The sequence below is a fragment of the Mobula hypostoma genome, chromosome 20 (assembly GCF_963921235.1).
Source record: "Mobula hypostoma chromosome 20, sMobHyp1.1, whole genome shotgun sequence".
Lineage (NCBI taxonomy): Eukaryota > Metazoa > Chordata > Chondrichthyes > Myliobatiformes > Myliobatidae > Mobula > Mobula hypostoma.
This window is the reverse complement of record NC_086116.1, coordinates 5169393-5193151: the sequence shown is the minus strand read 5'-3', so window position 1 is coordinate 5193151 and position 23759 is coordinate 5169393. Positions and strand designations below refer to the sequence as shown.

The following is a 23759-nucleotide window of genomic DNA, read 5'->3' as shown; positions in this document are numbered from 1 at the left end:
AGCCAGAGGGCTGGGGTGATTTTGATGCGGGCGGGGTCTGCAGAAGCTGCGGGTGTCCCGGGACGGAGGGGGCACCTTGCTTTAAGACTGGAGGCGTGCCAGGTCATGTGACCCAGTTCTTGGAAAGTTCCTGGAAAGCGGCCTGCGTGTTTCTAAAGGGGGGGGGGTGGTGGAGCGGAGAGGAAGCTGGTGAGGGCGAATCCTCTCCCTCCAATGCAACAGCTTGTTGCTGGACTGGAAATATTCTCACTAGAAGCGCAGTTTCCGAATCCGTAGACTTTGCGTCTCCCGCCCCTTCCCTCATCAGTCGCGCTGCTTCGCTCTCTCAGCTAACTCATTCTCTCCCTCCCGTCACCCTACCTGTCTCCACTCCCTTCCTCTCAAACCCTCCCCTCCGGCCTTTTCCCAATCGTTGAGTGGGTGGGGTGAAGCGCTAGTGAGCCGTCGCTTTGTTGTTGTTGACGCCAGTCCCCAGTAAATGGCATTTCCTCTGAATTGTATGACGCTGGCCCAGAGTCCGGGGTCAACTGTCCGCTGCTCGAGAAATAATTTAAAGCAGCGACTGTTAATGGGACTCCTCTGATAGCCGCGGGACGGAACGGTCGCCCCGTTGCTACATTGGCTCTGCTCAATTCTTTTACACGTTCGTTTGTTAACAAGTGTGAGTGAGTACACTTCAAACGACCGTATACATTGAAATGTGGTCAAAAGAAAACATAAAGTGGACTGGTGCATGCGGAAAGGGAACTGCCAGCGCTCGCTGAACTTGTCCTAACTGAGAAAACTCGGTCTCACACTCACTGCGCGTCTATCGGTAAATCCTCGGTGTTTCACTCATGGGGCTGACAGTCAGATTCCTCACACGCGGCGGTTTATTTTCCCAATCTCATGAATCTAGGGAAAGGACTCTGCCCACTCCGTCTGTCTTCAGAAATGAAAACCTCGACTTTCCAATCATAGCGGATGTCCCGCAGGTGATCACAGACTGGAGAATTTCTGTCAGACTATCTCTCTCTCTCCCTCACTCATTCTCACCCCCTCTCTCTCTCTCTCTCTCTCTCTCGCGCGCGCGCTCTCTCCCTCGTTTCTTCTTCCAGATATCCAAGAAAGCGAGTGAGTCGATACAATCTTGTTTAGCAGAAAAGCCCCTTCTCCCAGTGGAAGTTCTTGGTAATGTACATAAAAGTGGAGCTTTTCGTTGTTTGGGGTAACTTTTCTTTAGTTGGACAACCATTTCGCTGAAGTCTCCCACCCTATGACTTGCCAAGAGGCGTCGGACGATGTGAACTCGATGCGGACTGACCGGGGTCCCCGGCGAGCGTCGAGGGCGTCGGAAAGCGACCAGGACCGCGTTTCGGCAGCCATGGCTGATCTTCGGCGGGCAGGTATTCAACCAGCATGCCTTCGTTCCATTGCAACTTGTGTGTGTGACTAACACCTTACTGCAAAGTCCCCTTAAAACAAAATATATCTGGATTTTCAATTCTTCTGGTGTTTTGGGAATGGACACATTTCGTAGCAATTCAATACTCTTATCTCGCGTCTCGATCTTTGGCGAAGTTTATTGGAAAACTGTTTACAGAATCTCTTTATTTTCATTGCCCATTACTACTGCTGTCTGTAAACTAGAGATCTGTACAAACGCTTAAAAAAGCCCGCTAAAAAGGGGTATTCCTGAAATTTGCTAAGACGTAAACGGGAATGATGTTGCATCGTCGCCGTATTTGAAAATCTCCATTCGCATCTCCCACTTTACCGGGCAAAGTTTTCGATTTCTGTTAATCTATATGAAAAAAATTCATAATTTGTTTATTCGTTTGAAGTTACCGAAGCCGCCTTAACGGCGATGTCTCTGATTTGGTGCTTTAAAATGACTGAGACGCCATAGACTTGAATAGAAAATATTATGATGAACGAGAATTGACATCTGAAAAAGTTAAAATCTTCAAAACTAAAACAGAGCTGTCGGGGCGGGTTGTGAGTTAGTTTGCGTATGGATAGGAAAATGTCGCATTTACAACCATCTTCAGAAGTACGTGGTATCAGATTTTACCACTTCCGAAAAAAAAGATGGAGTGGATACGGAGAAAAATATGCGCACAGAGAAGAGACTGGAGGCGGGGGGGGGGGGGGCAGACTACACGGGCACCGCGTACCGAGGCCGTGCCCACTGAGTTTTGTGCTGTCAAATTATTATCCTGGTCAGTTCCATTTTTAGACAATTCTAGCCCATTGGGGTAAAAGTTGGCGTGAGTATAAGGAAGTCTAAGATCCGATTAACTTCAAACGACAAAAACATCTCAAAACTTAAATTCTAAAAGGATACCTTAATTACTGGCAGAAACTTTAATGCGTGTCCACATTTCTGATTTATTTATGTACACTTATTTTAATTATTTTCTTAAAAGTACTACCCTCCCCCATGGAAGGAAACAAAATCCTCCAGGGATGTATATGTATTCTGGTGCCGCTCAGCTGGGTTCTAGAGAGGAGTCGTTTCCGGGTATAAGTGAAACATACAGGTGGACATTACACACCAAAGGATTATTTGTGGAATCAGGTTACTGTAGATAGTTCTCCCGCTCTTGGGTCCTTGATGCATTAAATTCTGTTGTCTGGCTGGCTGGGTTGTCCTCCCGGCCTCTGTTCCCCATTCAGAGGAGTTACTGCACTTGGCCAAAGCTGCATTTTGGAGGCCTTACACTTTCTGTTTGTATGTGGGTGGCATCTTGGTGATGCTGTTGGAAGAGAGGATGCTAACGTCTCTAAGAATGGCTCCAGGTATTCCTACAAGAGCTCGATCTCCTTGCACCACTTTTCCGTTATTCAATGATAGGTGAGCCAAAATGTCTTCAAGTAAGCGTAGGCTTCGTTACCATTGCGACCCGATCGGTTCTAGTCAGTATAGGCGACGTGACTGGGCCGCGATCGCTCCACACGCTCTACCCTGTTGCCATTAACACGTAGCCAGATTTTGCGGTGGTCTGCAAACTGCTTATTCATCTAACAAACGCAAAACGCTGCAGGAACTCGGGCTGGAGGAGCAGCGCCTCACCCTTTGGGTAGCCTCCAACCTTACCGCGTGAACATCGATTTCTCTAACTCCGAAAATTTCTTGCCCCTCCCTATTCGTTCTTGTTCCATTCCCCATACTGGCTCCCCGCCTACCCCTTCTCCTCGGCAGGCGGTGACTAGTGGGGTACCGCAAGGCTCAGTGCTGGGACCCCAGTTGTTTACAATATATATTAATGACTTGGATGAGGGAATTAAATGCAGCATCTCCAAGTTTGCGGATGACACAAAGCTGGGTGGCAGTGTTAGCAGTGAGGAGGATGCTAAGAGGATGCAGGGTGACTTGGATAGGTTGGGTGAGTGGGCAAACTCATGGCAGATGCAATTTAATGTGGATAAATGTGAAGTTATCCACTTTGGTGGCAAAAATAGGAAAACAGATTATTATCTGAATGGTGGCCGATTAGGAAAAGGGGAGGTGCAACGAGACCTGGGTGTCATTATACACCAGTCATTGAAAGTGGGCATGCAGGTACAGCAGGCGGTGAAAAAGGCGAACGGTATGCTGGCATTTATAGCGAGAGGATTCGAGTACAGGAGCAGGGAGGTACTACTGCAGTTGTACAAGGCCTTGGTGAGACCACACCTGGAGTATTGTGTGCAGTTTTGGTCCCCTAATCTGAGGAAAGACATCCTTGCCATAGAGGGAGTACAAAGAAGGTTCACCAGATTGATTCCTGGGATGGCAGGTCTTTCATATGAAGAAAGACTGGATGAACTGGGCTTGTACTTGTTGGAATTTAGAAGATTGAGGGGGGATCTGATTGAAACGTATAAGATCCTAAAGGGATTGGACAGGCTAGATGCGGGAAGATTGTTCCCGATGTTGGGGAAGTCCAGAACGAGGGGTCACAGTTTGAGGATAGAGGGGAAGCCTTTTAGGACCGAGGTTAGGAAAAACTTCTTCACACAGAGAGTGGTGAATCTGTGGAATTCTCTGCCACAGCAAACTGTTGAGGCCAGTTCATTAGCTATGTTTAAAAGGAAGTTAGATATGGCCCTTGTGGCTACAGGGGTCAGGGGGTATGGAGGGAAGGCTGGGTTCTGAGTTGGATGATCAGCCATGATCATAATAAATGGCGGTGCAGGCTCGAAGGGCCGAATGGCCTACTCCTGCACCTATTTTCTATGTTTCTATGTTTCTATGTCCCTCTGGTACCTCTCCCCTTTCTCCCATGGTCCACTCCCCTCTCCTATCAGATTCCATTTACACTTCTATCAGCTCCAGCTTCTCATTACATCCCCCTTTCCCCACCCACCCATCTCTCCCCACCCCCACGCCCGTTAGCTGGTTTCATCCAACCTCTGCCAGCTTGAGCATCTTCTCCTCCACCCATCTTCTTATTTTGGCTTTTTCGCCCTTCCTTTCCACCCTGACGAAGGATCTCGGCCGAAATGATGAATCTTCTTTCCTCTGCATAGATGCTGCCTGACCTGCTGAGTTTCTCCAGCATTTGGTATGTGTTGCTCTGGATTTCCAGCATCTGCAGAATCTCCTGTGTTTGTCCTTTACCTACAACTCTTGCCTTCCTACATCCACCCATATCGGCCGGCTGTCTGAGTCAAGATCATTCATTGCCGGCTGAGTCAAGGTCCTTCATTGCCGGCTGTCTGAGTCAAGATCATTCATTGCCGGCTGAGTCAAGGTCCTTCATTGCCGGCTGAGTCAAGAACTTTCATTGCCGGCTGTCTGAGTCAAGTATATTCATTGCCGAGGGTCTTGCGCGCTCTAATGCTTCTGAATATCCGCAGCATTTAGAAAAAGAAAATAATTAATGGATCAAGAAATTTTTAAACCTTTAAATGTTAATTTAAACACATTTTACAAAACTCAACTAATTAAAAAAAAAATTTAGTGCACACTGGTCTCACTGACACCACCCCCCCAACCCCCAGTTAACATGAAGAATGGGCAGGTTGTGGACCGAGAACAGGCAAGACTTCCAATACGGCTCTGGGCATCGGCAGCAAGTTTACTTCACTGGTAGCGCAAAATCGGCGTAGCGGGTCCAGCAAGTTGTGGATTTGTGTTTACAAGGGACTCCGCACTCGGTGATTCCCAACAAGTTCCAACTCCTTAGCTTTTGGCAATTATTGGTAAAATCTGCAAAAATATGTATGTTTATAAATGGTTTTGAGTACGTTATTTCTTTGGCTACGCTAACATTGAAGTTTGTTTAAAAACGAAGTTACTTGTATTGTGTGCAGGGTTTGTTTTACTAAAATTTCTGCCCCTGGCTACAATGACGGTGTCAAAGCTTTGCCTGCTACTGATTAATGATTTCCATTGAACAATTGTGCACTGAAATGAAGTTTATGTAAGTAACGGCAAGAGTTATAAATCCTATAAATTAGTGGACGAGGTCACTGGAAACTTTGCTGGTGAAGCCGTTACGGGGATGGTGTTGTATCTGCAGTTTACTGCCCACCTAACCTTCTGTCTATCCAAAAGGTCTTGTTGATTTATCCGCTAAATTACATACGTCACCTCTCAAATTGTTACGTTCTGTTACTGATGTAAATCAATCAAAACAACAGGAAACCAAGTTAATCTTTAATCTGGATTCTAATACGTAAACAACTACAATTTTTTGGATTCCCGCTGAGAACTTGATTCTTTAAAGGACCTGAACCTATCCGCGAAGCCAGTACTAAACCACGCTCCGGACGCTGGGCCGCCCGCTGGCTCGGACCAAGTTGCCCGTTTCTCTGACGCACTTACTGTTGTTCTTTGTTAGAAGTTTTCGTTGCTGATTTTGCGTGGTAGGCATTCCCACTGAAACTTCTGCAAGTTGGTAACTTTATACCATAAAATCTTTCAAAAGCAACTGAAAAAAATAAGTGGCTTTATAAAAGGCATTTGGCCCCTGTAATGTCCAGGATTGGTTTGCGTTGCATGAGAGTGTCGAGAGAGGAATTTTGATCAGTTTTTATTCCCTGGCTGTTTCTGGTTGTGCTTTATTTTGTTTGACCCAGAAGATTACATCAGTTCACTTGGGGGTGGAAATTATGAGTCAATTGGTTAGCAAAAGCACTTGATGGAACTGGGCTGCAGATTAATTTATTAGGCAGATGTTTTGACTGGGAAGAACCTGGTTGCTTCTACAATGACTTTAAGGAGGGTATTCAAGCATTTTGACCAAGGGATGATGAAGGAGTTAAATACAGAAAGGCTGATGGTAAAATTGTCATGTTTATAACCTCACAATTTCCTGTAAGCACTTACTGTGTTTCCTCGATTATGACAGTGCCTCCTCTTCCTGATACAACACTTCACATTCAGATAACAAGGAGCATCGTCTCACAGACAGTGATGGCTAGATAATTGGTATTTTGTTTGCTGATTGTGGGACAAGTGTGCTGTACAGCTCTCCTGATTATCTCACGAACAATATGACAGAATAACTTTCTTTGCACTTGCTTAAGGGAGCAAGTGAAGCCATAGTCTAACATTTCTCAAAATTAAGAATGGCAGCATATCTACTGATGTAGAACCTCATTTATACAGAGGCTACAGTTTAGATTTTGAGTTTCAATGTAGAACTGTCTTAAATAGAAACAAGGGTATTAACAACTGATCCTCTGACAAGCAATGATATATAACTGGAACAAGAAGTAGATCAAATATATTCCCATCATAGGAGCTGAATTAGGTCCTTTCAGCACATCGAGTCTGCTCCGCTGGTCTATTATGGCTGATTTATTATCCCTCCAATGCCAATTGATTAGTATTGAAAATTGAAACAATAATTGTTACCTATCATGAAAGATATCCAAATCTTAGAAGATGATATCTCTAAATAAATAGATCATTGGTGCATTGAACATGTTCTGCACTTGTAAAGAAACCCAAGAGTATAAATGTGACCCCAACAACATCAGAGAAAAGATAAAGAGACTTGAATACGTAGTTGTGAAGAACAGAAATAGAGAGGGTGTATAGTTTTCTCCCCTTTACAAAGGCAGCAAGCTTGTTATAGAAAGCTTCTTAAAATTAATACAAACAGGAGGAAAAGAAATATCTGAAGAGGAACAAAGCCTAAAATGTTTGCAGATATGGAGCTGAGTTAACTAGATTCTTGTAAGTAATAAAACAAACTAATAAATGTACACATATAAAGGAACATGGGGCCAGAACAGGGAAAAGCAATTGACAATGGTAATACCAGACTGAATTATTACACCAATCAAAACAGAGACTCTTCATTGACCTGTTGCTATTTGGCTTTTGGATGGATTTAAGAGGGCAGATGCTGGGATATTTCCTATTGTTGGAGTAGTATAAAACTTAAAAGCCACAAATGCAAGATTGCATCTAAAACTTTCAAAGGAAGATTCAGGAGAAGCTCTTTACCAGAGACTGATTAGAATCAGGAACTGCTATCATATAAAGTAGTTGAGACAAAAAGCACTGGGCTGAGGTAGGTAGATAAATAAGTATTTGAGGGAGAAAGGAATAACTGGAAGGGTGTTGATTTGTCTATGCATCAGTTGCTGGGCTAAATGGTCTGCTTCTCTCTTGTTCACTGGAGTTGTGACAAAGACCAATGGTCATTTATTTTAGCAAAACCTGCTGTCAAATTAAGATTGGAGCAACTTTATTTAATCATTACTACTTTCGCTGTAATCATCCTGGATTTATACAGTACCTGTAATTTAAGGAGAGTTTGTGTCATAGTGAAAACAAACTAACAGGTAACTTAGGTCTCCTGATCTGTGCTTTTATTAAGGTCAAAACTATTCACATCTTGACAAGTGTTTCACATCAGGGAGCACACAGCAGGGTTGGGTCCTTTGGTGACCTGACGTTGGTGGGTCAGGGTGGGGAGATTCATATGTGTTTAGCAGCTTCAGCATGACCAACGTTAAGTATGTGCACATGTTGAAAGTGTTAATAACTGTTGTGGTAGAGCAGTGTAACGTGTCCCTGCTGACTGCCCAGTGTCTCAGTGTCATTCTATCAACAATGGCAAGTTTGTGCATACTCAGCAGTTAAAAAGGCAAGCTTTGGGCCTCAAGAATTTTGGTCAATGGTAAGGGCTCTGAAACAAATTGTGGAGATTGGGTGATCAGGAATGGGACAAGGAAAGGAATTCCTTTGTCAGGCAAAAGGGTGTGTTCCGGCTCCTTTCAAAACCATGATATGTCGTGTCTTTATAAATCATAAGTAAGAGATGGTGTGATGTGGGTCTAAAATGAGTAAAGGTGTAATTTCAAAACTGAAATCTGCCTTTCACACTGTGTCACCTGCTGTGGGGTGTGATAGTGTTTCCTGTTTCTCCCCCAGTTCTACCATTGCGTATCTAGAGTGGGGCTATTCATCAAAGGAGCAACACCACTGCACCCTCAAGAGTATGCCCTGTTCCCTCCACTTTCTATCTTACACCCTTACTGCTAACATCAATTAGCATGCAGACACTAGTTGTCAATCAGATGAAGGAATGCTGCTCTCTTTGCTTTAATAAAATTGTTGAATATGGATAAAAATCAGTGTAGCAGCTTCATGCTATGTTCCTTTTCTGAAAACACCAACAGGAATCTATTCCCACACCCTAACACAAAACACCCTGATATTTCCAAGAATTTATAAGGTTTGAGTAGTCATGGGCACCAATAGTTAATGTTCCCTTTCTGCAATTCCCATTTAATGTACTGGAACCCCGGGATTGGGCTCTCTCAACATTTTGGATCTTTTAATTAACATACTGAACTGTCAGGCACGTTTGCTCTTCACCACAGTCGGGTAACAGTGTTGATTAGCTTAATATTAATACAAGGCTCCTGGTGGACACAGCAATCCAGCATTCAGCCACCAGTTAAATTGATATAATGGCCAACTAAACTCTATAAATCATCGTAGCAATTTCAAAACATTATCAAATGGACTGGATGACCATCCATGTAAAATCAATAGTGAAACAACGTTTAATTTTGAAGAATATTTGTGAATAGAACAAAGGATATGATAACATTTTATTTCATCCTTGCATTGAAAGACAAAAGTCGTGGGAAAATTCCAACTAGAATATAATCACTCATTTCTTTTTTCTCATATTTTAAGAATAGATTAAATTATTCATTATTAATGAAAAGGTTTATGCTTATTAAATAATTCATCACCTAAAATGCAGAATTAACTAATACAGTTCCTTCCAATGACTCAACCTCTCACTGAGAGTTGTATCTACTGCAGCTCAATTAATCAAAGTATTTTCTTATTAATGTGTTCACGAACACATCATTGCAAGGAAGCATGACAAGTATGAGGTCTAATGTAAGATTATCTTTAATGTTTAGTAATATCATTGCCTCCCCACCCAGAAGTTTGCTGTCTGCTTAAACAGTGCCATTACATTACGATCACAGGCACACAAACCTGGAGATGTACTGTAGCTCGCTTTGTATCAAGTTAAAGGAAGAGAAATGTAAAATCTCACAGCAAAGAAAACAATCCAGTCCATTGTGCTTGCTCACAGGTACAGGATCTAGTAAACTTCAATCCCCCGTTCCTTCAGCTAGAATATTGTAATTTTCTCCCTTTCAGCTACTTCAGTGGTGAGGCGGTCATGCAGGCAGCTCAGATTTCATTATTTGGTATTTCCAGTGTGGGACACTACTGGTCGCACTTTCAAAGCAAGTTTCCCAGGCAGCTAGTTTTGCAGTGGCCACTCGTTTGCTTACCACCTCAATGTCCTTTTCCTTCATCGCTGTGTTCATGACCAGACAATGCCTCCTGATGGCTTTTTGACTTTGGCTGTTGTTGTCGGAGATGGTGACATTGGTTGGCATTTTGGTAAATAACCTAATTGTGATTTGCCAGTTAAGGCTCTCTGGACATGACCTTGTACTGGAAAGACACAGAAACAGAAATTTAAAGGAGTGGTAATTTTCATATTAGTGTTTAATATATGAACACAGCAGCATTGTGGTTAATTGGCTGGAAATATGTCCAGAAGACTGGACCATTGATTCAAGTGTTCAAATCCCACCTTGACCTCAGCAGACTTTAACTGAAGTGACAATGGGATAAGAAGCTAGATGAAACAAATGATGGTTGCAAAAACAATATCCTCCAGGGAAAGGTCCCTGCCATTCATACCAGCTCTGATCCACTATGCATACGACTCCAGAACTTGTCAGTTCAGAAATGATTATGACGAGTGCCCACATCTTGTCAGTAAATCAGGACAAAATACAGCGACCAGTTTTCACAGTGAGTAGTTCTCTTTGAAGGAGGCTGTAGATGGGAATAACTGCCTTCTACATTATCCACAGCCTTTCGGGTACCTGATTTTGATCAGTCCAGGAATCTGAGTTTCATTCAGCAGATCCCTGTTTCCAACCTTGCTGTGGTACCAGTGCTTTTATTAAAATGTTCCCTGCTCTCTCTTTTGCTCTAGAATTGTGTTGTTCACCTCCGTTGTACAACTCAAGATCTCAGAAAAGCACAGCTCGATTGCCCTGACTAGTAACTGCCTTCCTCCTCTGACTAAGTTGGAAACATTCATGGTGGCTCCTAATTCTGATAAACACAAGACATTCTGCAGATGCCACAGCAATGCACACAAAATGCTGGAGGAACTCAGTGGGTCAGGTAGCATCTATGGAAGTGAATGAACAGTCAACATTTCAGGTGCCCCTTTCTCCCATGGTCCGCTTTCCTCTCCTATTAGATTCCTTCCTCTCCAGCCCTTTACCTCTACCACCTATCTGGCTTCACCTATCTTGTCCTCCTCCCCCCCAACCCCCCCCCCATGTTTTATTTTGGTGTCTTTCCCCTTCCTTTCCAGGCCTGAAGAAGGGTCTCAGCCCAAACCATCAACTGTTTGTTCATTTCCGTAGAAGCTGCCTGACCTGCTGAGTTCATCCAGCATTTTGTGTCTGTTGCTCCTAATTCCGATGCCGTCCATTTGAAATTTATCCACTATTGCAGCAACTATCTGCAAAATGTTTCCCAAGGGAAACTCTGGAAGCCTGAGCTTTTAGTCATTTCAACCATTCTGAACTTTAAATGACCCTGGGAAGAAATGTTCAGTCTTGCCTCAAATTCATTGGCAAATTTCCCAATCCATGACAAAGTGTACTGGAGATATTAAAATCTATTCCATTCTATAAATGGAATGATTCAGATAAATTTACTCTGGCAAGCAGGTTGTTTTACTTACCTGTATGAGGTCTAAAAGTAAGTACTGTGGAAACAAGTTCACAGGTACATCCAGTTGTCCTGGTGGATTCAATTCTAACCCAAATAAAGTGGCCACTGAGTGTATTTCAGCATGTTCGTGGTCTTCTGCTGCAGCAGCCCCTCCACTTCAAGGACATGTAGTGCATTCAGAGGTACTCTCTTGTTGTAACGCGTGGTTAGTTGAGTTACTGTCGTCTTCCAGTCAGCTTGAACCAGTCGGGCCATTCTCCCAGTAACAAGGTGTTTATGCCCGCTGAACTGCTGCTCATTGGATGACACTTGTTTCTCGTACCGTTCTCTGTAAACCCGAGACTGTTGTGTGCGACAATCCCAGGAGATCAGCAGTTTCTGAGATACCCCGTGTGACATCACCAATCATTCCACAGTCAAAGTCACTGAGCTGACATTTATTCCCCAGTGTGATGTTTGCCCTGAAGAACGGAACCCACCTCGCCAGCGTGCTTTACGTCACGGCCAAATGATTGACTGGCCAGATGCTTGCATTCGCGGGCAGATGCACAGGTATACCTAACGAAGCGGCCATTGAGTGTGTATGAAAGCTTCTCAATATTCTGCTTTACCCGTCAAAAAAGGGATGATATAAATTATGTCTTTATGTCTACAATCAAAATAAAGTGTTTCATCGGTCTATAACCATAACACATTAAAATATAGCCATTCCTCAATTTAGAAAAGGAACGTATTTCTGGAAAACATTTTATAAATTAAGGAATGTGGGTAAAAATAGAAATGGGCATTCAGGTACAGTAGTCGTGTGGACAGAGGGTTCTTAGTTGTCTCTAGCCAAGAATGCTACAATATATGAGGATTTGTCCCATCTCTTTGCAAGTTCCTATGAGGCCATATAGAACATCTCCAACACCTCGGGTGTCTGATATGATTTCCACCCATCCTAACCTGTCCCCGTCCTCTCCCCGCAAGTCCTGGGGCTCTTCTGGTAACGTGGAATATCTAGTAACTGGCATGTTCTGCACATGACTGAGAGTGCGTCACAAATCTTATTTCAGAGAAAGAATATTCTGTTCTTCACTGGTTTGATTTTTGGACTCTTTGATTACAAATGCTGAAATGTTAATATTCCAATAGCAACAGGCAGTTCACCACTAAGGTGAGACTGGGTGTGAAGTCTGACGACATACTGCAACTGAGAAATGATTCGGGGTTATTTGATGCTGTTTCTAAGCTGTAGTAAAAGGGGTCTTAGAGACATAGAACATTACAGCACAGTTCAGGCCCTTCGGCCCTTTTAACCTACCCTAACCCTTCCCTTCCACATAACCCTCCATTTTTACTTACTCCAAGCGCTCATCTAATCTAATACTCTCTTAAATGTCCCTGTTTTTCTGCTGCTTCCACTATCCTCAGCCGCGAGTTCCACGCACCTACTATCTCTGTGTGAAAAAAAAAACTTACCCCTGACATCCCTTGTATACTTCCCTCGAATCACCCAGTACTGTATTAGCCTGGGGAGAAAGTCTGTGGCTGTCTCATCAATCTATGCCTCTTATCATCTTGTGCACCTGTATCAATTCACACCTCATCCTCCTTCACTCTGAAGAGGAACGTTTAGCAGGCTCAAGCTATCCTCGTAAAACATTCGCGCCATCGGATCCGTCAACACAGTCCGAGGATTATGCTGGGCGGATAGCCCGCAAGTGTCGCCATGTTCCCGGCGCCAACATCACATGCCCGCAGCTAACCCTAACCCTAACCTTGACCTGTATGCCTTTGGGACGTGACGGAAAGCCAGACGATCACGGAGAGGGTAAAAGCTCCAGTGGGAATTGAACCCCAATCAGTGGTCACTGGTTGCCCTCACCGCTGTGATTTGATAATAATTGACTGATGATTCTGGTGCATTGGCACACAATGAAAGCCATTGTGCCATTCGCAGTGTGATGAGGCAGACCGTTAGCGAACTGAAACAATGTGATGGGGCAGACCATTAGCGAACTGAGACAATGCCCCCGCTGCCTGCTCTGTTTCAGACGAGACTAATCAGCTCAGGAATGTATGAGGGGTCGCGGTGGCGAGTTGAATCCTGCATGGTGGCGAGTTTAGTCCTGACGAAGGGTCTCGGCCCGAAACGTCGACTGTACCTCTTCCTGGCCCGCTGCGTTCACCAGCAATTTGTATGTGTGTTGCTGGAATCCGGCTTTGCTGACGACGTGCGGAGACAGACGGAAGACACAGGAGGGAGGTAAATTGGGGAGCCAGTTAGAGAGCGCTGCCCGGAGCGGGGTGTTCACCAATAACGCGTCATAATGTGAATCCGGAGAACAAGAACCCCAACTGAATACTGAGCAGCAAATTATTCGTGAATATGATCAGAGTTTCATGTTTCAGGTCGCTCTTTAACTTGCTGAGTATTTTCAGCATATTCTGCATTGAATCCATTTCTCTTTTTAGTCTGCCTCTACCGCACTGTACGGTGTCTTCGAGGACTTTCAGAATTAACTTTAAATAAATCGCACGCTAAAATAACAACACGCCAGCATTTTGAATGGCGCATTGGAAATAGTTTTGTGTGAATGACTTCTGATGCAAAGTGAATCTTTCAGGTCCCGGTCAGCCTTCTGTCGGCGCCTGGCCGCCCCAGCGCCACAGGCTGCCCATAACAAGGCCGATTCACTCCCCATGCCCTGCTGCTCGGGTGCTCATGGTGCTGCCCCAAGACATTTGGGATTGGGTGAAAACCGTTCTGCCATTCAGGGCAAGGGTGGAAGTACGAACGTGAAAGACTGGCTGCACTCCGTGTGCTGGTGTTGGTAGCTGGACTGTATGTGCTGGTGTTGGTGGCTGGACTGTGTGGTGGTGTTGGTAGCTGGACTGTGTGTGCTGGTGTTGCTAGGGGAGAGGTGTTGGTGGCTGGACTGTGTGGTGGTGTTGGTAGCTGGACTGTGTGTGCTGGTGTTGCTAGGGGAGAGGTGTTGGTGGCTGGTGTTGGTAGCGGAGAGGTGTTGGTGGCTGGACTGTGTGGTGGTGTTGGTAGGGGAGAGGTGTTGGTGGCTGGACTGTGTGGTGGTGTTGGTAGGGGAGAGGTGTTGGTGGCTGGACTGTGTGGTGGTGTTGGTAGGGGAGAGGTGTTGGTGGCTGGTGTTGGTAGCGGAGAGGTGTTGGTGGCTGGACTGTGTGGTGGTGTTGGTAGGGGAGAGGTGTTGGTGGCTGGACTGTGTGGTGGTGTTGGTAGCTGGACTGTGTGTGCTGGTGTTGGTGGCTGGACTGTGTGGTGGTGTTGGTAGCTGGACTGTGTGTGCTGGTGTTGGTGGCTGGACTGTGTGGTGGTGTTGGTAGGGGAGAGGTGTTGGTGGCTGGTGTTGGTAGGGGAGAGGTGTTGGTGGCTGGACTGTGTGGTGGTGTTGGTAGGGGAGAGGTGTTGGTGGCTGGACTGTGTGGTGGTGTTGGTAGCTGGACTGTGTGTGCTGGTGTTGGTGGCTGGACTGTGTGGTGGTGTTGGTAGCTGGACTGTGTGTGCTGCTGTTGGTGGCTGGACTGTGTGGTGGTGTTGGTAGGGGAGAGGTGTTGGTGGCTGGTGTTGGTAGGGGAGAGGTGTTGGTGGCTGGACTGTGTGGTGGTGTTGGTAGGGGAGAGGTGTTGGTGGCTGGACTGTGTGGTGGTGTTGGTAGCTGGACTGTGTGTGCTGGTGTTGGTGGCTGGACTGTGTGGTGGTGTTGGTAGCTGGACTGTGTGTGCTGCTGTTGGTGGCTGGACTGTGTGGTGGTGTTGGTAGGGGAGAGGTGTTGGTGGCTGGTGTTGGTAGGGGAGAGGTGTTGGTGGCTGGACTGTGTGGTGGTGTTGGTAGGGGAGAGGTGTTGGTGGCTGGTGTTGGTAGGGGAGAGGTGTTGGTGGCTGGACTGTGTGGTGGTGTTGGTAGGGGAGAGGTGTTGGTGACTGGACTCTGTGTGGTGGTGTTGGTAGCGGAGAGGCGGGGGCGGGGGCGGGATGATTATTCACTCCTATTACTTCGGGTTGCAGAGACTCAAAAAACTGTGAAGGTAAGACGATCTGTAAAGTTGATAATAAACAAATAAGAGCAGAAATGCTGGAAGCGCCTGAGAAGAGAGCAACAGAGTTGATGTTTCAGGTCGATGATATTCCATTAGAATTCACACACTGACTTGTACGGCTGGTGACGTTCCGTGGTGAAACCCTCGCAGGCTGGACTGTGAACTACACGTACAGTACTAAAGATTCACTGGCTATTGTTGGTTGTTTTAGCAAACGACGCTAAGTTCCGGTGTACATGTGATTGATGCTCAGTCTGTGGTTTGCAACGAAACTCGTTCAGCATGAACTGACAGTCTTGCTATTTTTTTCTGCGGTCCTGAGTGCAGGATACACCTGGGAGAAGTACAGCCATCTTACTGAGAACAGACGGCAGGTTTGTGTTCCATGGAACTATTGCCCCTCAACCAGGGGGCAAACCAGCATGGCCTTCCGCACGAATTTGGCCGGAGAACAGCTTGTTCCACTCCTCTGATATCTTCAAGCTGTAATGCCGGAAGTCGGAGCTTCCAGTGGAAGTGCAGGTTACGGGAGTTTGCTACTTGTGTTAAAATGGAATCTGTAACTTTGGCACCCGACACTGGGTTTGCAAGCTGGAGTTGCCACCGCCTCCACACAGAAGAGATGGTCCACGCAAATTCCTGTGCAAGGGACATCTCTGTATCGCAGGATGTTGAGCACGTTTGCATGTAGATTTCCTCATGGTGAAAACCAACCTGTTGGCAGGACACAGAAACATCTGTGAGGGGCAAACGCACATGGGTGACACACAGCTGGCAAGGCTGCACTTAATGATTTCAGGTTCCACGTTGCTGGGCTCTTCCAGAGTAAGGTGTCAGTGTGATGTCCTTGCCACTGCTGGATCTTTGTGATAAGGAGCTGTCATACCCATGGCCATGCTCCGATTAGCCTTGCATTAGTTTTATCAGGATGGCGCCCAGCTGCAGCCTCCATTCAGATCATGCCTCAGACAGGTGCTTCTTTTTAAGTTTGTAGGGATGGTTTTTGGGACAGAGAGGGGAGTAGAGGTCGGGTTGGGGTTCAGGGACAGTGATGTGGGGAAGTCCGAGGTCAAATTAGTGTTTAGGGACAGAGATGTGGAGGGGTTAGAGGTCAGGCCTCTGTACCGTGCTCTGGTTTCAGCTTTCAAAGTCCAGCGAAGGGCATCCACAGTACAGGCATCTGCTCTGCCTTGAAGGGCACCGAACACCGTTCCATGTGAGCAGGAGGCACGGAGACACACGAGGACCAGTCAGTCAGCACACCCGGAGTTCGAGCCAAGAGCTTACGGTCCCGCTATCGGCTAGTCCAGGGGTCGATACTGAAGATTGGATCCGATAGGTCAATCGGTAGTCTTGAACCTGAAGCCTGATGGCTGAACCCTGCAGAATGGAAGTAGGAACCTGTTCTGGAGTTGAAGGCTGTCCATGTGTGTGGGTGGGTGGGCGGTGTGATGGAGGAACGGGGCTTGTTTTGCGGCTGTTTTGTTGCTTGTTGTGCTCTGTGTTGTTCTTGTGGGCATGCTATGTTGGTGCCAGAATGTGTGACGACACTTGTGGCCTGCCCAGTATGTTGCTAGGTTGTGTTGGCTATTTTAGCAAATGCCGCATTTCACTAAGTTACGACGTACCTGTGATAAGTAAATCTAAATCTGAATCTGAATCTGAACACAGGTAATAGATGGTTTAGTTGACGCACAGTCTATGGTTTGCAACAAAACTCGCTCGGCATGAACTGACACTCTTGCCTTTTTTTCCCACTGTCCTGACCGCAGGATACACCTGCCATTCTCTTACCTTGTGCAAATCTCACATCAATGCCACAATCTAAATTATGTTCTGTGTCAATGCCAACTGGTTACTGCGAGAATGAAATCAAACGACAGTACATCTTAATCAATAGTGTCTCGTTGTTCTGGCTAAGTTACACTTCCAGATGATCTGAAATCAAAAGGGGTGAAGGTAAGGTGGAAAGGAGAATTACAGGTGCATGCTTGCACCATCGACATCTTCTGCATCACAAAGCGATGTGTGTTGGGGAGGAGGTAAAAGAAGAAAAGGAAGATGAGGTGGTTTCAGTTCTGTTGCAGGTCACTTCCTCACCACTGGCAATGACCAGCGTGGTCTTCTGCGTGAATTTGGGACATGCAGGTGAAGCTTCCCCAAGTCTGGTTAATTAGTTCTTATTGTACCTGGTGTTCCATCTTGTCTGTATGGAAAGATGGAATTCTGCTGGTGTGTCTCATAAACTGGAAAGATATGAATATCATGGCTGAATAGGTGGCAGCGGATGGAAGCTGAGGGATGTTGCAGCAGTGTTACATATGTGAGGACACTGGTGCGTTTATGAGTCCTGTTAGGTGGACTTTATTGGTAGATGAGTGATGGGATCTGAGGGATTAAAGTCAGGAGAATTAACATCTGGAAATACTTTGTGCAACACATTTAGAGCAAGAAATTGCCCTTGACTGCTTGCAAAAGTCATTATTTTGTCAACACCAGTTCTCTGTTACCTTGTCCATATTTATTTATTCAGCCTCAGAATGCAAGGACGTCCCTTTAGCACAGAGATGACGAGGAATTTCTTTAGCCAGAGGGTGGTGAATTTGTGGAATTCATTGACACTGACAGCTGTGGAAGCCAAATCATTGGGTATATTCAAAGCAGAGATTGTATTGTTCCATTTAGTAAGGGTGTCATAGATTACAAGGAGAAGGCAGAATAATGGATTTCAGAGGGATAATAGATCAGAAATGATGGAATGGTGGAACAGACTCGATGGGCTGAATTCTGCTCTCATCTTATAGTCTAATTGTTTTATGATGTAATTGTTGGAGTAATCTTTACTCTGACTGTTGTTAGAAATCATTTGTACTTGCCACTCAGTTTTCTTGAAAACAGGAAATTCTGGAAACTCAGCAGGTCAGGCAGCATCAGTGGGGAAGGAAGTTATTGTTTCTGAACAATGGTCTTTTTTTTGAGAATGAGGAAAAGTTAGGAAACAGGAATACTTTAATTTGTATTAAAGAGGGTTACCTCCCATTCCCAAAGTAGGAAAACGAGGGAGATTTGGTAGAGGTATACAATATTATGAAAGGTATATACAAGATAAATGCAAGCAGGCTTTTTCCACTGAGGTTGGGTGAATAGCTAGGTCATTTGTTAAGGGTGAAAGGTGAAATATTTAAGGGGAACCTAATGGGGAATTTCTTCAGTCAGAGGGCGGTGAGAGTGTGGAACAAGTTGTCAGCAGAAATGGTGGATGCCAGTTTGATAGCAACCTTTCAGAGAAGTTTTAACTAGTGCATGGACAACCATGATCCAGGTCAGGTAGACAGGACTAGGCAGAATAATAAATAGCATGGACTAGATGGGCCAAAGGGCATGTTTCTGTGATCTGAAATGACAAGGGGTAAAGGTAAGGTGGAAAGGAGAATTACATGTGCATGCTTGCACCATCGACATCTTCTGTATCTTTGATCTTTGACTCTCTGACTGTACAAGTGCTGTGGATTGAATACCCACTATACATTACTCCTTAGTGGAGTTAAGTGGCAAAATAATGAAAGGGGGCAGGTGGGTGTGTCAGAAAGAATGAGGTTGCAGGACAAGGAATAAAAGGAATATTATCAGTGATGAGATTGCAATGTTGGAAGCCAACATGGACACAATGAACTGAATAGCCTAGGTAATAACATTGCAATAAATAGCAAGAAAGTTTATAAAACTATGAGAGTCAAAGATAGGGTCTTTTTCTCCAGGGTAGATGTATCAAATACTTGAGAACACTTAAGGTGGGGGGGGGGGGGCTTAAAAAGAGTTGCGCGGAGCAAATCTTTTTACAAAGAGAGGGTGGGTGCCTGAAATGGGCTTCTCGGGGTAGAGATGGAAGCAGATATGATAGAGGCATTTAAGGGGCTTTTAGATACACACATGAATATGCAGGGAATGAAGGGTTGTGGATTGCACACAGGAAGAAGAGATTTAGTTTAATTTGGCATCGCGTTCAGTACAGACATTGTGGGCCGAAGGACCTGTTTCTGATCTGTACCCTTGTGAATGTGACAGTGGAAGATGGCAGCAAAGGAACCTCCAGTTGCTTGAGAGTGGTATGTAGCACCAGTGTGGTCATCAATGTTCTGGAGTATGAGGTGAAGGAAGGAGCGTGACCAAACTGTTGACATCATGCTTACGGTATGTCTCTATCAGATGAGAATTGGCAAGGGCATTATATGTGGCTTGTATCCTTGCATGTATCACCAGTTGGTGGCTGAAAACATTGTGTAAACCATGTTGTTTTTCTAATGAACATTACATAAAATTTCTTTGTCTATTTTGTGAGCTGGTAAGTTGTGCTGGTATCACCCTGGAGTTTTCAGAAGTCACTATACAACATATATTTCTTGTTTATTGCAGGGTGGTACTGGGGAGCTCTTAATGCAAATGAAGCAAACGAGAAGTTAAAGGAAGCTGCTGAAGGAACATTTCTGGTGAGGGATAGTTCACATCGTGATTATTTTCTCACCATCTCTGTAAAAACTGTTTGGGGACCAACCAACCTGAGAATTGAGTACCAAGATGGCAAATTCAGACTGGACTCAGTGATTCTTGCAAAACCAAAACTGCAGCAGTTTGACAGTGTGGTCCACTTGGTGGAGTACTATGTGATCTTATGTCAGATGATACAGAATGCCCAGCATCTGGCACCACAGAACAGAAGCGTCCAGCTGCAGCTGACCAAACCGCTGTATAACGAGACTCCCACTCTGCAACACTTCTGCCGAATTAATATCCATAAAGCAACCAAAAGGATTCACGAACTTCCTTTACCAACCAAACTGAAGAAGTACTTGTTGGAATACAAGTATCAGGTTTAATTTTTTTTTTATTTAATGGAAAAGTAAGTCTAGGAGAGAACTTATGTTCAAAGTGCCTTTCCCATCAGGAACTTTGCCCAAGTCTCCTCTGTTTGTGCTGTAAGTCTGTTGGAGTCATCTACTGTATCCAGGGCTCCTGGAGCTGCCTTCTCTACATCAGTGAGATGCGACACAGATAGAGGGACCACTTTGTTGAGCACCTTTGCTCCATCTACAACAAAATGTAGATTTTCCCACTGGCTACCCATTTCAATTCTACTTCCTAGTCCCATTCTGACATGTCAGTCCACGGCCTCCTCCACTGCCACAGTGAGACCACTCTCAGGTTGGAGGAGCAACACCTCATAGTTCGATTGGGTTGTCTCCAACCTGACCGCATGAATAATGGATTTCTCTAACTATGGGTAATTTCTCCCTTCTCCCCCTTCTCTCTTTTACCATTCCCCCCCTTCCTTCTTCTCTTCTCCTCGCATGCCCATCATCTCCCTTTGATGTCTTTCCTCCTTCCCATGGTTCACTCTCCTCTCCTATCAGATCCCATCCTCTTCAGCCCTCACCTCTTCCACTTATCAACTCTCAGCTTCTCACTTCATCCCCCCCTCCCTCACCCACTCACCTTCCCGGCTCCCCTGGTCTCACCTATCCTGCTATCCTGGTCTCACCTATCCTGCTCCCCTGGTCTCACCCTTCCCTGCTCCCCTGGTCTCACCTATCCTGCTCCCCTGGTCTCACCTTCCCTGCTCCCCTGGTCTCACCTATCCTGCTCCCCTGGTCTCACCTATCCTGCTCCCCTGCTCTCACCTTCCCTGCTCCCCTGGTCTCACCCTTCCCTGCTCCCCTGGTCTCACCTATCCTGCTCCCCTGGTCTCACCTTCCCTGCTCCCCTGGTCTCACCTTCCCTGCTCCCCTGGTCTCACCTATCCTGCTCCCTTGGTCTCACCTATCCTGCTCCCCTGCTCTCACCTTCCCTGCTCCCCTGGTCTCACCTATCCTGCTCCCCTGGTCTCACCTTCCCTGCTCCCCTGGTCTCACCTATCCTGCTCCCCTGCTCTCACCTTCCCTGCTCCCCTGGTCTCACCTATCCTGCTCCCCTGGTCTCACCCTTCCCTGCTCCCCTGGTCTCACCTATCCTGCTCCCCTGGTCTCACCTTCCCTGCTCCCCTGGTCTCACCTATCCTGCTCCCCTGGTCTCACCTTCCCTGCTCCCCTGGTCTCACCTTCCCTGCTCCCCTGGTCTCACCTATCCTGCTCCCCTGCTCTCACCTTCCCTGCTCCCCTGGTCTCACCTTCCCTGCTCCCCTGGTCTCACCTATCCTGCTCCCCTGGTCTCACCTTCCCTGCTCCCCTGGTCTCACCTATCCTGCTCCCCTGCTCCCCTGGTCTCACCTTCCCTGATCCCCTGGTCTCACCTATCCTGCTCCCCTGGTCTCACCCTTCCCTGCTCCCCTGGTCTCACCTATCCTGCTCCCCTGGTCTCACCTTCCCTGCTCCCCTGGTCTCACCTATCCTGCTCCCCTGGTCTCACCTTCCCTGCTCCCCTGGTCTCACCTTCCCTGCTCCCCTGGTCTCACCTATCCTGCTCCCCTGGTCTCACCTTCCCTGCTCCCCTGGTCTCACCTTCCCTGCTCCCCTGGTCTCACCTATCCTGCTCCCCTGGTCTCACCTTCCCTGCTCCCCTGGTCTCACCTATCCTGCTCCCCTGCTCCCCTGGTCTCACCTTCCCTGCTTCCCTGGTCTCACCTATCCTGCTCCCCTGGTCTCACCTATCCTGCTCCCCTGCTCCCCTGGTCTCACCTATCCTGCTCCCCTGGTCTCACCTATCCTGCTCCCCTGCTCCCCTGGTCTCACCTTCCCTGCTCCCCTGGTCTCACCTATCCTGCTCTCCTGGTCTCACCTTCCCTGCTTCCCTGGTCTCACCTATCCTGCTCCCCTGGTCTCACCTATCCTGCTCCCCTGGTCTCACCTATCCTGCTCCCCTGGTCTCACCTTCCCTGCTCCCCTGGTCTCACCTATCCTGCTCCCCTGGTCTCACCTTCCCTGCTCCCCTGGTCTCACCTATCCTGCTCCCCTGGTCTCACCTTCCCTGCTCCCCTGGTCTCACCTTCCCTGCTCCCCTGGTCTCACCTATCCTGCTCTCCTGGTCTCACCTTCCCTGCTTCTCTGGTCTCACCTATCCTGCTCCCCTGGTCTCACCTATCCTGCTCCCCTGCTCCCCTGGTCTCACCTATCCTGCTCCCCTGGTCTCACCTATCCTGCTCCCCTGGTCTCACCTTCCCTGCTCCCCGGTCTCACCTATCCTCTCACCCACCTTCACATTCTGGCTTTTTCTTCTTTCCTCTTGAGTCCCGATGAAGGACCTTGGTCCAAAATATTGACTCTCCATGGATGCTGCCTGACCTGCTGTGTACTTCCAGCGTTTTGTGTGTGTTTCCTATTTGTCTGTTTGTTTTTGTAGAGTATTGTCTGATCTTGCCACTGCTTAAGTCTCTTTACCCAGTTGTTCTGGTCGTTCTTTTACTGGAATGGGATATTCAGGAATTGCAGCAGCAAAACTGATCCACTGGGAATGCGATTCCTAAACTGATCCGACCTGAAGAAACCTAAACGAGCAATTACTTGTTACCCTTTGAGTAGACTTTCCCTTTGGGTTGTATTGTTTGGGATATTTCTACTGAATAAAATAACTAAAAAATCAACAGTTATGTTTGTCAATCTTGTGGCTTAATGACACACTAAACTGATACTCATTGCTCCTGTTACTTATGTACCAGTTTACACGTTTGTTATATGGACGTCTGTTTGCCTTTGCCTTGCTGTTGGGGCGGGGGTGGGGGGAGATGATTTTGCTATTTGGTCAAAGAGTGTTTGTCTCAAGCAACTTTTTAACTCCCTCATCCACGAGCTTGTCTTCATCATAATGACAAATGACATCGGGAAGAGGAGGAAAGACATTCTGCAGTGTGACTTCAGAGAACTCGGAAGAAGGTCAAAAAGCAGGACCTCCAGGGCGGTTATCTCCGGTTTGCTTCCAGTTCCTCGTGCTGGAGAGGGCAGGAACAGGGAGATAGGGGATCTGAATGTGTGGCTGGTGCGGGGAGCAGGGATTTGGATTCTTGGACCACTGGGATCTGTTTTGGGGTAAGGATGAATTGTACAGAAGGGACGGGTTGCATCTTAACAGACGGGGGACCAGCGTTCTGGCAGGCAGGTTTGCCACTGGTACACGGGTGTGTTTAAACTAAGTAGTTGGGGGGGAGACAAACTGGAAATATAAGGATGGAGTGAAAGGGAAAGAGAGAATAAGAAAAGTTCAGAAAGACAACAGAATTAATGGGGCAGAAAGCTCAGGAAGGGATCAGAGAGTATGGCCAAGTGCAATAGGAATCAATGCGAAAGGTGAGGGGAGTAAAAGTATTACTTTAAATAGATTAAAAGTATTATATATGAATGCACGGAGTATAAGAAATAAAGTGGATGGGCTTGAGGCTCAGTTGGCAAGTATGATGTTGTGGGAATAACAGAGACATGGCTGCAAGAGGACCAGGGCTGGGAAATGAATATTCAGGATATACATCCTATCGAAAGGACAGACAGGTTGGC

At 46.4% G+C, this 23759-nt stretch overlaps 1 protein-coding gene across 1 annotated transcript; it reads left to right on the top strand.

The window, feature by feature from the left end:
* The first annotated feature begins 802 nt into the window (after positions 1 to 802).
* Positions 803 to 20950, top strand: socs2 (suppressor of cytokine signaling 2). Its single transcript, XM_063072292.1, has 2 exons — positions 803 to 1385; positions 19699 to 20950. Exons 1-2 carry the CDS (start codon positions 1256 to 1258, stop codon positions 20157 to 20159), a joined length of 591 nt encoding a protein of 196 aa, XP_062928362.1. The 5' UTR covers positions 803 to 1255; the 3' UTR covers positions 20160 to 20950.
* The last annotated feature ends 2809 nt before the right edge of the window (positions 20951 to 23759 follow it).

What these genes read in the sequence shown, in the direction of transcription:
- socs2 (XM_063072292.1), top strand. Translation starts at nt 1,256, where the DNA reads ATGACTTGCCAAGAGGCGTCGGACGATGTGAACTCGATGCGGACTGAC. An exon ending in GGCTGATCTTCGGCGGGCAG is followed by an intron (nt 1,386 to 19,698) that starts GTATTCAACCAG and finishes TGTTTATTGCAG; the next exon opens with GGTGGTACTGGGGAGCTCTT.